This window comes from Papilio machaon, chromosome 16 (genome assembly GCF_912999745.1).
Source record: "Papilio machaon chromosome 16, ilPapMach1.1, whole genome shotgun sequence".
Taxonomy (NCBI): Eukaryota; Metazoa; Arthropoda; class Insecta; order Lepidoptera; family Papilionidae; genus Papilio; species Papilio machaon.
The window spans coordinates 4,282,491-4,297,368 of NC_060001.1; the positions used below are offsets into that span (position 1 = coordinate 4,282,491).

At 33.0% G+C, this 14,878-nt stretch overlaps 2 protein-coding genes across 3 annotated transcripts; one reads left to right on the forward strand and one right to left on the reverse strand.

Annotated features, from left to right (window-relative positions):
• Positions 1 to 906: 906 nt before the first annotated feature.
• LOC106716758 lies at positions 907 to 14,568 on the reverse strand. 2 transcript variants are annotated; one of them, XM_014510344.2, is made up of 6 exons: positions 14,553 to 14,568; positions 3,336 to 3,601; positions 2,176 to 2,389; positions 1,552 to 1,698; positions 1,223 to 1,363; positions 907 to 1,057 (listed from the first exon to the last, which is right to left on the reverse strand). In XM_014510344.2, exons 2-6 carry the CDS (start codon positions 3,592 to 3,594, stop codon positions 979 to 981), a joined length of 840 nt encoding a protein of 279 aa, XP_014365830.2. In that variant the 5' UTR covers positions 3,595 to 3,601; positions 14,553 to 14,568; the 3' UTR covers positions 907 to 978. The 2 variants fall into 2 exon arrangements, with proteins under 2 accessions (XP_014365830.2, XP_014365829.2); XM_014510343.2 differs by lacking the exon at positions 14,553 to 14,568 and adding an exon at positions 11,653 to 12,255.
• Positions 3,978 to 5,840, forward strand: LOC123721799. Its single transcript, XM_045681640.1, has one exon. It carries the CDS (start codon positions 3,978 to 3,980, stop codon positions 5,838 to 5,840), a length of 1,863 nt encoding a protein of 620 aa, XP_045537596.1.
• Positions 14,569 to 14,878: the final 310 nt, after the last annotated feature.

The following is a 14,878-nucleotide window of genomic DNA, read 5'->3' on the forward strand; positions in this document are numbered from 1 at the left end:
TGTAAGTTGAAAATAAAACTAAGATAATGACTAATCGTTGGTTTCTGAGACTAAAAACGATAAATAAGAGGGATAACGATATGTTTTATACAGTGGTTTTGGTTTCAAAAACCAACGATAAGTGGCACAAAAATTATTTGGTTGTTTTAGTAAAATACATATTTGTTAAATTTTTCTTGTGAATTCGATTTAATAAAAAATCTGAAATAAAAAAATAAATATTTCATTATTATTTTATACAAAAATTACTAGGTAATCACTAGTAGGACTTTCATTTACATTTCTTTAAATAAAACCAACAACAACTAATAAATAGTGATTTTTAAAATATATTATTAATAAATAAATATAAATACTTAACGTTACATTTTATTACACATTCATCTAAGACATTCTTGTACTCCAATTTACTTATAACTTTAACTTACACAGCTTATATTGTTAAAACAATTTACAAAAGAATAAAGTTGTTTCTAAGTTACATTTACCTTACATAGAATGGCACTTAGATTAAAAATCAGGTTCCTAAAATATTGTATTTACTTATTATTGACATCAAAATGCGTATTATAAAAATAATTAAATGAAAATTGTATATATAATATATATATAATAATTTTCTATACATGAAATCCAAATAACATTTTCCTGTTAGATCCATATTGGTTAGGTTCTGAAATTTGTTATTTATTTTTTTAAATTTCAAATCAACGTATTCAATTTTAAATCCTCATTTACATATTATATGTACTTTATTTTACTAATTATTTAAAACTAAAAAAATATGAATTTTATTTATGAATTTATTTCCAACATCTATGTATCATTTATAATAATTTTTATTTGCTCAAAGTAAATACTACGTAACGTAAAGAAATCCTAAAAAGTATAAACACGAAATTTTCCATAGATTAATTTTCAAACAACTTTGGCTGGAAACTAGCACTACATTTGGGATACGCTTTTATTTTTTTTATATTACATTGCCTTTAATTCTACGATGTTTTTATCGATGTTTTCTTGTTCATTCCGCCTGTGTATATCCTCCGCATTTTCCCTGAAATGTAAAAAAAAAATTAAAAACTCCTACCCAATTGTTAATACAAAATATATATTTATAGTCATCAGAACCAGAAGTAATTAATTTATTCTTGATGGCTTATTTACTGTTTATGTTGGCTTATTCATTGGTTCTTTAATTATGTACGTTGATATAACTTACGAATATTTGTTGGCCGATGAGGGCTGGAATATGCTCTTAGGACAGAGTCGATAGTATGGCCAACATTCGCCTCCGCTCTCGCCTGCTCGTTGGGCTTCAACGTACTCTTCTAAAAGACTTGAATACGGCGATTTGCTAGGGCTGAAAATGTAGTGTAGGAAGTGAAAAATTAATGTTCGCAATAAAAGTTGGTATTTATTTGTTAGAAATGTTGTCATGAAATTCTGTATTACGAAACCCATTCATTTTCCCTTTTTAATGGCACGGCAAAAGGAATAACATAAATATATCTAAACTGAATTGTTATAAATATTTGTCATGAAACTAACCTAAAGAATAACTTCATCACTTCGCCGAGAAATCCAAAATTGGTAAGCGGATGAGCATGGATCTCGCATATGGCACGCAAGAGACACTCCTTACCGGAGAGACCAAAGTTAGCCAACAGATCCTCTGCTATACCGTACATTAACGCTCTGGAAACAACCAATAGTTAATAAAAAAAAGAAAAACAAATTTGGGTTTTTAACACGCTATTACGCTAAGGTTTAATAAAACTTGAAAAAAAGATAAAAAATCAATTGCATTGTCTATTCACATTTGTATAACGACATCTATTTGTTATGTGGAGGAGTTTTTTCTTTTTAGTTGACGTTATAATATTTAATTTAAAACTATTTGATTAATGTCGGTTACATATAACTTACGTAACGTTAACACGGAGCATTGTAAGAATTTAGAACATCGTCAGTAAAAGCAACATTCATCACCCGTAACCAACTAGTGCGTACGTGGCTTGAATTACAATTTACATTATTAGTATTAGGGTGAAAGTTATATCCAAATAGAAAATTATATATTAAATGGGTCACTTGTATATATATATATATAGGTTGATAAATTCGACAGTTAACTTGGAGTTTTATTGTGAAACATGATTTTTTTAATGTTACCTTTCTCCACCATGGAATCTGTCAAGTACAGCCGATTCAACTTCTGGTGGTATACCCTCTCTCGCCGATCGCTTCCCTCGTCGTGTGTCAAGGTAATGTCCGATGTAATTGGCCATTACAGATGCTGCAGCTCCGCCCATAGAACGGGCAAAGATCGGCGGCAGGTCTCCGTATGGGTTCTCATTATCCGTTAGTCCCAATTTATCGAAATCAACTATAATATGTTAAAAATATATTAATAAACTATAAAAGATACAGAAATAAAATCTATTAGCCTACTGCGCTTTAATTTTAAGTTTTTTTTTTTTTTGGAGTAATGATGTCTTTTCGTCACTACAATGAAAAAGTGGTAATATACGTTTTCTTTTACTATATCAACTACTTCATATGCAAATGTACTTAAATTCAAGATGTCAGTGAAAAACTTCTTTATATGTAAAATTAAACTATAGATCCACTCAAAGTCACTTACCAACATCGGCTGGGGAATTTCTATATACATTAACAACTACCGACTTTCTTGCATCGAGATATTTACAATAATTTACATGATGACGTTATAATTCATAACTTGTTCAACTTTACTACGGTACTCTCGGTCTATGTACTTCTAAAATTACTAATGGTACAAATATTTCAGTAATCTAAATAATAATATTAAACTAATTTGACATTACAGAATGTATGTTATATTCACCTACAATTTCTACTTAAAATACAGAATAATCTAATACTTAATATAACATTTAAAACTAATTGTTAAAACTACTAAAACGTACTAAGAACATGTTAAAGATGTTATTAGTCAGTACTACATATTTTAATAATTATGACTGATCTAATCCAAGAACCTAAATACATGTACTGACTTTTAAATTCCACTTCGTATGTCAGTTTACCTGTAAATTCATTAAGATACATTCAATATTTGAAGGAAAATCTCCAAATTCAAGAAGAGATCTGTCCTTAAAAACTGACAGCGTTTACAGTTCTAGTGTAGACATCTATAGGCCGTTGATGACTTAACGTTAGGCAACCTGCGCTCGTTAGCCTCCTAATTTGTAATTTCCTAACTCCTAATTAAAAATAAAACATACCAGGGTACTTAGAAAATGTGACTATTGAGGATGAACTTGGTGAATTTAAATACGTCAACTTACTTGTAAACGGAAAACTGACTGTCATGTTAGACAAAAACCCTTTGGGAGGATGACGTACGAATGGCATTGAAAGAGAAGGCGTGATAGCCATCGTAGTTCCCGGTGGCAATGCCAGCCGTCCATCGTTTGTTATCCAGAGTATCCTCTTCTGCCTTGAATGGGGTATGTTTTCTTTGGCTATGTGGTCCTGGTTCGAAGACACTATGGGTAGGAGAGCCAGTGCAATGCTGAGCAGGACGCCGGGTACCGTCGACTCCATCGTGTATCTGATCCAAGATAATTGTTTTTATAGAGCTGATAGCAATATGAACTAATTGAAAAATATTTTAAAGACGAGCAAAAACTAATATATGTAGTTAAATATGTGATATCGCACCAAAATATAATATACGTTTGAATGATAATAGAAACATACATTTTTAAAATATAGAAAATACAAAACCAACCATTTTTGAAGACTTGAAAACTTTCTATGTATGAGTAACGGAATGGATTTTGTTTTGTAATGACATTTCGTGTCAATAACGATTTGTTTATTTTACAATCAATAATTTTTAGTTTTTCTTGCTTTTTCCGAATAGTTTTTCATTTATTGTAAATCTTATGACAATTTTGTAAAAATATTGACCCCGTTCTTATAAAATGAAACCAACCGACAAATGCATTCGTATACGTGATACAAATAAAGGCAAAATAGACGTAGAGAATGTTATAAAAAGCATTGAAGATAAGTTCAAGATAGACTTTAAAACACTACCCAAATGGAAATGCCTTATCGAGAAATTGTATATCGTACCAAACTACCGGGAACGAAAAATTGAAGAGGCCAATCTAAGAAAACTTCTTATCATACAAAAGCTTTGTATAGAGAATTCAAGGCTAACACCATTTGAATTAACCGATATACTTATAAGAACAGTCCATATTTGGCAGAAGTCGCGGTGGATGAATCAACAAAAACAACATAAAACAAATAGTTTACAAAATATTGAGGGGCCCTTGCCATCTATCCAAAATTCTGTGAAAACAGCGGACTTTATAGACACATCATTTTCAGGATTGGAAGAAACGGCAGAAGAAGACGTAATTTTAGAAGATAATGGAAATAAAGAAAATGAACCGAATAATGAACAACAGAAAGAAAGTGATTCAAAATATAGTGAACTAAGTTATCATTCCTTACGTTCGGGTGATGTTCATGCATCAGCCGTGTCTAATGCAACGGTATGTCATTCAATGAATTTTAAATTAATTGAATGTTGCCCAAAAGAATTAGTTATTTCCAATAAGTCACCAATGAAGCAGACGATAAAATTTTCATTGAAAAATACTTCTTTAGATTGTGTATTCGCAAGATTCAAAAATGTAACAAATCACAATTTTTTCAAGAAAGCTAACGTATTACCCTATCTTTCTGTAAAATTGTATCCTGGTTTATCAATGGGATTTAAATTTATTTTTAATTTAAAGCAAACCGAATATGATTTCTTAACAAGTTTAACTTTCTTAATGCAATATAAAGATGGCAATGAAAATTTCTTATCCGAATACTGCGTTAATATTTCAACGCAATTTAAGAAACCGAGGTGTACAAAGGTGTCTGAAATTGTTCATATACCACCAGTCTATTCCTGGCATTTAAATCCACAATTTGGACATCCCTGTGGTATTTTAACAGTTGAAAGCAGAGACGAACATGAATATGATATAAGAATCGTTAAACATAAAAAAGATTTATCAGAAATTGAATCGTGCAACTCAAACAATGCTACTATGCAAACTACCACCAGTGATTCAGTAAACGAAATTAGTACAAGCTTCATACAAAAACCTTCAACAATTAATGAAGTTGAGAACAATATTATAGATAACTTTATGTTGTCTTTAGTGAAAAACGTTATAGAAGCTGCTTTAGATACGTTTGTATTTGATGTAACAAGCCTACATTTATCGATGAATTCGAAACGAAAAACATCAGTGTATTTAAGTAAATGTGAATACATTGGCTATCATCAAAGTTACTTCGATGTGGAATTTCGTAATGTGGACACTTATGAATTAATCGAAACCAAAACTACTAGAATATTTGCTGAAATTTTACCTCATCCAATAGAAATTCACCCAACAATATTCGACATGAGCAATGCACCAGTGGTACATGGAGTATGTGTCGATCATTTTATAATATGCAATACACATAAAATTTTCTCTTCGACAATAAAAATAGACGTTTCTAATATAACGAAGAAATTAATTACAATAAAACCTATGGCTGTGTGTATTCAGCCAGAAACAAGTGTGAAATTTCAAATAAGAACATGTCCCTCCAAGCAACCATTTGACAATGAACCAAAAGTGATGATTCATTTTACGGTTAAAATTATTGCAACTGGAGTGAAATCGATATATAATAATATATCACCTATTTTTTACGAAATAATTGCTCCTTGCGCTTTAGGATTTTGTGAAATGTATGACTTACTTCCGCATCAGCAAAGAATCTGAATTCTTTAAATGGTGGACCACTTAAAGACAGTCATGCTTAGTGTGGATTTAATATGATAAATGTACACTAAGGTACACAATTTAACTTAGTAATTAACCACCTTTAATGTACCAATTAGACTTGATTAAAATAATTTTCCTTGAATATAACTCGATTGTAATAATTTTGTCTTTTCTAAATACATACTTGTCTATTTGATTTCAGATCTCTCTATCTTGACTCAGTATTTTGAAGTTAATTAGTTTAATCTTGTGACAAACATAATCATCAATTTCCAGCATCCAATCGAAGAGTTAACTTAGACTGTTGATCCATTCTTAGACAAGGATAATAAGAAACTTATTGGAATGCCATCAAAGAGTCAAAGGACTAAACCTGTTGAATTGGCCTACTTTAATGTATTACAGGTCAAGTGAGTTTGTTGGCTGCACCCGCATCATATCAGGCACTCGCTGCAGGTCAGGCGAACCGGTTTATTGCGACAATCGATATTAAATCAACGTAAGCCGCAATGTCTCGCGATTGTTGCATGAGATGAGTATGATTGTGACATTGACTTCGGTCACGGACGGACACAGTTATTGAGATGGATATCATATTGTACATTTTGAACATAACAATATGACATTTAATATTTGTAATTAGTCTTGCGAGTTAACGGAAAAGTTGGACATATTTATTTGCTGGCTACATAACAACTAAGTTTAATATACATGTCACTTGTGAAATTATTTATCTAGATATAGTACGGTTATAACTAACAGATAATTTTACTAAGACAAGCAAAACATCTGTAGTAACCGGTATTTCGGTCTTTCCATGGACGTAGACGATCTTTTCCGTTGCTCGTTTCCGAAAAAATATTTTATGGCTAAGTTTACGTTAGAAATCAAAGCTAAACCACAATTTTGAATACGTCCAAAAACGTGATTTCCGAAGATTCTGTTTTTCAATACATGAGAACATCCGTTTATCAAATTATTAAAGTTTATAGTAAATTCTAAATATTAAGAACAATAAAATATGCTTTTATTTGTCAACGAGACTAAAGTGGAATTACTATATCTATACATAAACTTATTCCAAGTACCTAGTTGGTTAGTTGTAAGGGCTCGTTTTCCGCAACTCCACGGCTAGCGCGTATTTTGCGTTTCCAAGTACCTAATGAAAGTTACAATATGTAGGTGACAAATAATGAAGTAAATTTTAATGACAATGATCTATTCTGAACAGATTGACCAAGTTACTTTGACGATTGTTACAACTACGGAGACTGTAATGTACTTCATAACAGTGAGCGAAACATTCATAGGAATATATATTGCTATCTCTGTTTTTTTCAATGGGAATAAAAGGGACGTCGGTATGTTTTTATTTCAGTGGTTCGGCAGAACAACGGTAACACTTAGTAAGCGTCGTCATCCACTGCTCTACATTTAAATTGTTTCAAAGTACAGTAGAATCTTGATATCTTGAATGTTAAGGAAAATGGAAAAAACTTGGACTTATCGTGGGTTTCTGAGACCAAAAACACCGTTTGTTGTATGTTTTACACATCTTATATATATAAAAGAAAGTCGTGTTAGTTACACTACTTATAACTCAAGAACGGCTAAATCGATTTGACTGAAAATTGGTGGGCAGGTAGCTTAGAACCAGGAAATGGACATAGGATAATTTTTACCCCGTTTTCTATTTTTTTATTCCGCGCGGACGAAGTCGCGGGCGACAGCTAGTTGTTATATATGTTTTGTCGACGATAATGAGAGGGATGACGAGATTTTGATTTTGTTTCAGGAATCAACGGTTATTGAGTCTTCGAGTTAAGACATTCTAGATATGAACTACTAGCTGTCGCACGCGACTTCGTTCGGAATTAAAGAAACGTAATAAGTAGCCTGTGTGTCCTTCCAGACTATGTTCTATATCTGTGCCAAATTTCATCTAGATCCGTTGAGCCGTTTCGGAGATACCTACAAACATCCATCCATCCATCCATCCATCCATCCATCCATCTAAACATTCACATTTATAATATTAGTAAGCTTTGACGGGGAATCCCTAGTAAGACTTCATTTTATTTTAGTAACATCGAGATACTGAGGGTTCAGCGGAAGGGGATGGTATTTCGAGTTAATGAAGATTTCGACTTAAAAGGTTTAATTTAAGGACCCATTGTAATTCAGTTCATTTTCACTCAAATCTTTGTAACACAAAAATTGGCAGGCATAAATGATTGGTATGTTGATATAAAAAGCTTTAACAATTGAATATGAAAAAAATATCAACATGTATTCAACTGCAATCTGCCTTTAAAAAAACATGAATACCAAATACTTCGTGACTAAAATAGTTGAATGTTAGTTTTGTATTCTCTGCATAGTATAGTGATGTAATTAGAGTAACAACTAGTTACAAAAGTAGTTTTAAATAAGTTGGAAGCTTTCGTATTAGCTACTATTCATGTAGTTATTTAATATTCATTCAGCGCGTTTCCGAATCGAAACCTCAGTACCGATAAAGCATCGATTTGTTTCCGATTGTAATCACGCAATCGATTCGTATGCGAAACTGCGTCCGCTTTCACAATTGAAAAAAACATGAAACACCCTTTGGGACGAAAGTGAAATGATTAATTTATTAGAGGCAACGGATGCATTTAGCCCGGATACGGTCGAGGACGTTTATTTCCTACCCAATGATGAAATGTCGAAAATTTGTCGTAGCAATATTCGTGCTAGTATATGGTGCTTATGCTAACAGTTATCTGTATGATATTCGATCTTAAGTAGTAAGTATGAATTCTGTAAATAAAGGTTTGTAAAAAAATATCGAATGCTCTGTGCACCAAGCACGAACAATTGTGACAAGCGCTATCTTATCATTAACAAAATTTGTATCAAAACCTGTGCAGCGCCTTATCTGGCGTAAAGTACACTAAAAATCTCGTACTAATTTAGACATTATTGACAATGAGGATACAAAGGCGCTTGTCGCAATATTCGTGCTAGGCTCTCTAAAATAACAATAATCGTTGAATTACATAAATACAGTCGAACCTGGATAAGCGAGAGTCCAAGGGATAGCGTTCTTTTTCTCGCTTATAGTAGTTTCTCTCTAACCCGAGTTTTTCGCTTATGGAGGTCGTTCGTCGGGACCGGACTCTTGCTTGTCCAGTTCTCGCTTATCCAGGTTTGACTGCATAGCCAAATATCCAAATAATAGCTACCAATGGTATTGTTCAAATAAGTGTATTCCAAAACGGTGGTGAGAGTTCATGTATTGTTTTTTTAAAATATTCTTTGACACACTTTTTAATAAGTAATAGCAGTTACCGTGTTTAAACGTAAAAATATTTTCTAATGCAATAAAATATAGGTTAACTGACATCTTAACGAATTTAAATAGCTTTCACAGGATACAATTTTATATTTAAAAATAATTATTTCTATTCGAACAAGCTGGCGAAGGTTGCTAATTTCAAACATAATATCTTGCTATTATACATATAAAAATATGAATATATATAACTTCATATTGTGACACGATATACGACGAAGTCATATGCAAAAAGTCTAAATTGATTACCATCAACAAGAAACATTTTATAACTCTGAGTTAACGGTTGTCACTGCTTACACTTGAAGATATAGCAGTGTTTTATGTTAAATGATTTATTACAGAGAACTATGGTCATCTCATAATGTAATAAATATTATGTAATGTTACATGAATGACTTACATTTGCGAAGTCATGATCGTCAGTTTATCGTTGTTTAGTAATCATTGGAATTTATGGTTAGAAGAAGTTTATGTATTGGCCATAGTGATCTAAAATAGACCATAGATCGTGATGCAGTATATTTAAAACTAGCTGTCTCCCACAACTCCGTCCGTGTGGAATTAAAAAAAAAACTTTATTAGAAGGCTTTGTGTTCTTCCCGACTGTGCTCTACGTCTGTACCAAATTTCATCAAGATCTGTTGAGCTGTTCCGGAGATACCTTCAAATAAACATTCATCCATCCATCCATTCATCTAAACATTCGCATTTATAATATTAGTAAGATTTTAAAACATGACACGTAATATTTCAGCGATATTTGTGCATAAGATAAATAGATTACATTAAAATCCACTTTTTACTCTTCATCCGTTCAGCCTCGTTACGCCCACTGCTGGGCATAGGCCTCCCCCAAAGATCGCCACAATGATCGGTAATTTTTACTCTTACAAATAATATACTGCATTTACATCTTATCCACAAATGTGCCGCAAATGTTTCACGGTGTTTTCATTTCAAAACAGATCAAAACTGTTCAGTTCTGGGTCAAGAGAATCCAGACATAGAAGTGTTCATTGTTATCGTGACACTGAACGTAGAATCGCAACATTTCATCTCCGCCAAATGTGTTATTGTTTTAACTTGAGGTCGCTTTATCGTCGCTTACAGATGGCGCCGCAGTCGCGTCTCACCTGATGTACGACCGACTTTATTTGACAGCTCGTTACTTACATACACCGTTTTCACAAATTGTTAGTGCTTTTGCCCAAACAACAGGGTAATGTTTTTCGTATGTCTTTTAGTCAGTTCCACTGTGAGATTGACTTATTGTTGCCTGCTTGACCGATTGGAGCGAGATTTGTATTGTATTTTTCCCTGATGGTTCAGAGGAGTAAAGAAAGAGGGGCTCTGTGACAAAAATTATCTTAAGTTGCATTAAAATGAAAGTGAATCCCTTGATTCGATGCGTTAGGTCAAAATTGAACGTAAGTAATGTATATGTATTACGTTTCAAATTAAAAAAATCACTTGAAACTAGAGCAATTTGGTGCTAAAAATTAAATCCTAGCTCAAGACCTACATTATTCCTTAGTAATTCAGTATTCAAATACATTGCCATCGGCGTATAGTTTCATATGGACCAGTTTTGCAAATATTCTAGTCTACGATTAATGTTTTTTTATAGCAATCCGCGATTGATGATCCACACAACCTAAGTGCCAATTAATATAAAATTACACGTGTTTTTTAACTAAATCAAGTCAAAAAACACAGTAGTTTAAATTTGTTTAAAAAAATAATTAACGTGCCGTGGTAGGTACTCGTATGTTGTACGACCATTTAGCAATATACGAGTAGAGTATCCATGTCTACTATCCAGGAAAATGATTATATCTTCCACCTTTTCAATAGTTACTATCTGTTTTCTTTCAAGTACTTAAATAATCCCTCTATCACCAAAAATATAAAAAATACACTTTACAATAAATAGTAATAATTGATACATATTAATGTAGAATAGAACAAAACAGATTCTTTAAAAATGTTTAATTACTAGTTTGTTTCTCTTATCTTTTTAATGTACTCGATATTTTAAAAATTATAAATTACTGTCCTGTCGCTCGCAAGAAATAACCGTGTTTTTGTAAACTTGTTGGCGCGAAGTAATACGCGGACTCGCATAGTAAGAATCGAGTTTGAGATAAAACAAGAGAACTTACATTTATTCTAATACTATCGTTTCCAGTTACCTTTATGATTTCTATTTTCTCAATCAACGTTATTATAATATATAACATAACTATATGTGTTAATATAACATAATAAATGTAATGGCATAACTAATGTAATCTAAGTTGGCAACAGAATCCCTCCTGTATTTATATAATAGTACTGTAAATTGTAACAACACACTATAAAGTATAAAAATCGTCCTGAGTTATCAGATTTATTGTCTGTTCTTCCAACATAGCACCATAGCAGTAATTCTAATTAATTGTTATAGTTGGTATGGGTATTAAAACTCACCGCGTAAGTCGTTAGCTTCGAAGGCAATGGTTTGTCACTAAACACCAATATAATTCGTCGAGTAATTCGCACAATCAATCACTGAGAACTGCGTCCTGCACTGCGATCATCGCCGGATGCAATGATCGATCGTGAGTGTCCTGAGCACGCCTCCAAATCTGTATTCTCGCCAAAAATTTCACAAACTTTTTGGTTGCGCCCGCGCATAACAATACATATATTTGTTTGCACAATTTGTGACAAAAAAAAAATTGCGCCAAATTTCCTTCGGTCACGTTCGTCCGCGAGTCCTTCTGTCGCGTCAGTAATTTCAACCGGCAACGACAATATTGATGAAAACTTTGTATTCACTTGCCGCCAAAACTCTCTTTGCTAATTACGATGCAAGGCGCATTCCTCGCTTTCCTCGCGAGACAATGGCTTGTCGACGCACCCCGGGGTGATAGGTAACTCCTCATAGTGCGGCCACTTTAAAGCTCTACCATAGAGAGGTGTGTTTGAAGACAGGAGTGCGTTTCGTAATGATGGTAGCTACCAGATGGCGTGTGTTTGCGCGGCGGTACCGGTATGGAATGCTCGGTCGGTCGGTAATCGTTGGAAGTCGCTTCGCCAGTTGGCCACTGGGTTAGCGGTGTTCCTTTTCCTGTTCATTCTTTTAATGGATAACACGCCTACATGTAAACCGCGCCTATCGGCCCAAAAAAAATTATCACACTTTAATTAATTAATAACAATGAATATATTACTCGTTTAATCAATTCTACTCAATTATAGCCATTGATCGTTTGTTTTAAATAGTTTCGTAGGCTGTTCTAATGATGAAATTTTCACAGCAAAACTTATTACTATGTTCCTACTTACCGGCGTTATAACAAGCTTTATATGGCATGAAAGTCGTTAAAACTACCAGACCTACATTTTAAATTTTTTGTGTGTTTAATTTTATTATAGCCCAAGAGCATTTAAAGTAGTCTAGACTAGACACGTGTTAAATCAAACCTGTAACTGTTTTGTAATGGCTTATTGATTAGATCTCTTTTCCATGGTTGGAATTTATTAAAATAAATGCATTATTTATATTATTGTTGACTGTATTAGTAAACTTTGATTAGATTTAATACAAGCAGTTTCTCACGACTTTGTCCAAGCAGAAATAAAAAATAGTATTAAATGTAGCATACATATACCATATTTTTCAAATCGGTTCAGTAGTCTCGGAGCCTATTTAATGCAACAAACAAACATTCACATATTTTCTGTTTAATAACATTAGTTATTCCACTAATAAAAATCACTTAGAATTAATTTTAATTATTATCAAATGTCAATTTTAAAATTCATCCGGACGAGGTAGGGTGAACAAACTTAGTTAATAATAAACTTTCTCAAGTAAGAATATATCATACCGTTGACAAATACATCTTGGCGCTACTTCAATGCCTAAATGCCTTTATACATGTTAAATTACCTGAGATTTCTAAGAAGCGCCAGCCTTATTTCAATTACAACCTCATAACAATTCCTCAGCCATATCAAATACCTGAACAGTTTACAGATCGAGCACATTTAAACTTTGATTTAAAAGCTTTCGCTTAACAAAAACAAATGAAAACAGTACTCAAACTTAATGAGTTACACTGTGGTGTTTACGTAACAGTGGGTTTCGACTGCTTTAAAACTTACATACATTATCTTTTAAATTTTCCTAACAAATCAGAGTCAAAGATATGTATTAGTACAAGAGTCACTCCAGTCGAAACCTCATAAGATCTAAAGTGTATACTATGCAGGTACAATAACGTGAGACTCGCGTAGAGTGCACCCGCCCTCACTTCTCGCTTCTGCCTGCGCCCTTGTGACAGTTATGTTCGTTAGTCATAAAGATACGATCGAGCGGAAGGTAATTTAGTTTATCGATGTAGTTTTACCTAAGTTTTAAATTTTGTTTATGCAGTTCAATTCTCAAAACGAGCAGCGTAGAAAATGTAGGTAATTTAATACTATGCATAATTACCGTGAAGCATATGATAGTGTTTCTAGAGAACTATTAAATACTATTACATGACTTTAAAGACCATTACACCGTTGCTAAAGTTTACTAACAAATATGCATTGATCTAGTGCATTATTCATTGAAATCAGCATAGAAACCTAACATTTAACTCATGCACAGCCTATATGATCAAGTTAATTTGAATAATGTATACTTAACGACAGCATTGTTGTGATAATGAACTATTTAACCCACAAACCTCGGGGTGGAAAGCGTCACAAGATTTACAACTCGCGCCTCGAACGAGTCCTATACGTTTGCACTGGCACACATTACCTACGAAGTTTCTTTCTAGAAATACGACCATTTTAATAACAACGAAATGTGACGTTTCCGTTAAAATGACCTCCCATAGAACATTATGTATGCCATTGTCTTAGCCAAGCTTTTGCGGAACGGCATAAACAACCAGGATTTCAAAGACCTAACTTTCTATACAAAAATTAATTTTCCTAACAATTCTACATATGCAGAGGTCGAGTATGTATGCTTTACAAGTGAACATATTCTATTAAACGTTGGCAATTTCGCTTAAATGGTCATATCATAAAGTCAGAACACGTCTACTTAATGTCATAGATGCGATGGAACGACCAGATTGAGGTGGCCAATTTAAGGTGAACGTTATAACTTATTGTAGGTACTAGGATAAATTACGTATTTGTTGATGTTTATTTGACGAAGAATGAAAGATACAAAAAAGTATAATAAACATTTATAAACTTAGTGACATATAGAACTTGTAGAATGAAACAGATCCAACAATAGATGTTAAAGAGAGATTAACCGACCAGGAAATCAAGATGATTTAAAAAAGATGTTTATATCTTTTGTAGTACTTATTTACCTATAAGCAACGGAAGATACTCTGAAGCAACAGTTGATTCCACAAGTCAGTTGTGCGAGACATTAAATTACGTCGAAAGCGGACAGTTACGAAATGCCAAACAAGGTGGTGTGGGAGGAGTTTGGAGGATCGCGGTAAATGCCAGAGAAATTGTTTAAAACAGTTTGTTCATATGTCATCGCTCCACATTCATGAGCAGTAAATAATAAACAAAATAAAAAAAACAAAAACGATGCACCTCCCATGCGGTTTGATTATTTTGCTTATGTTTCTTTAAAGGTAGGTTCTAATTATCATCTTGGACCACCATAGTTCCGTCACCATAA

Bases quoted from the DNA above. Each gene is read 5' to 3' on its own strand.
- LOC106716758 (XM_014510344.2), bottom strand. From the start codon at position 3,594: ATGGAGTCGACGGTACCCGGCGTCCTGCTCAGCATTGCACTGGCTCTC. The intron at 2,390-3,335 runs GTAAGTTGACGT...AACATATTATAG, and splicing joins AGTCAGTTTTCCGTTTACAA to TTGATTTCGATAAATTGGGA. The intron at 1,699-2,175 runs GTAACATTAAAA...GGTTGTTTCCAG, and splicing joins AGATTCCATGGTGGAGAAAG to AGCGTTAATGTACGGTATAG.
- LOC123721799 (XM_045681640.1), top strand. From the start codon at position 3,978: ATGAAACCAACCGACAAATGCATTCGTATACGTGATACAAATAAAGGC.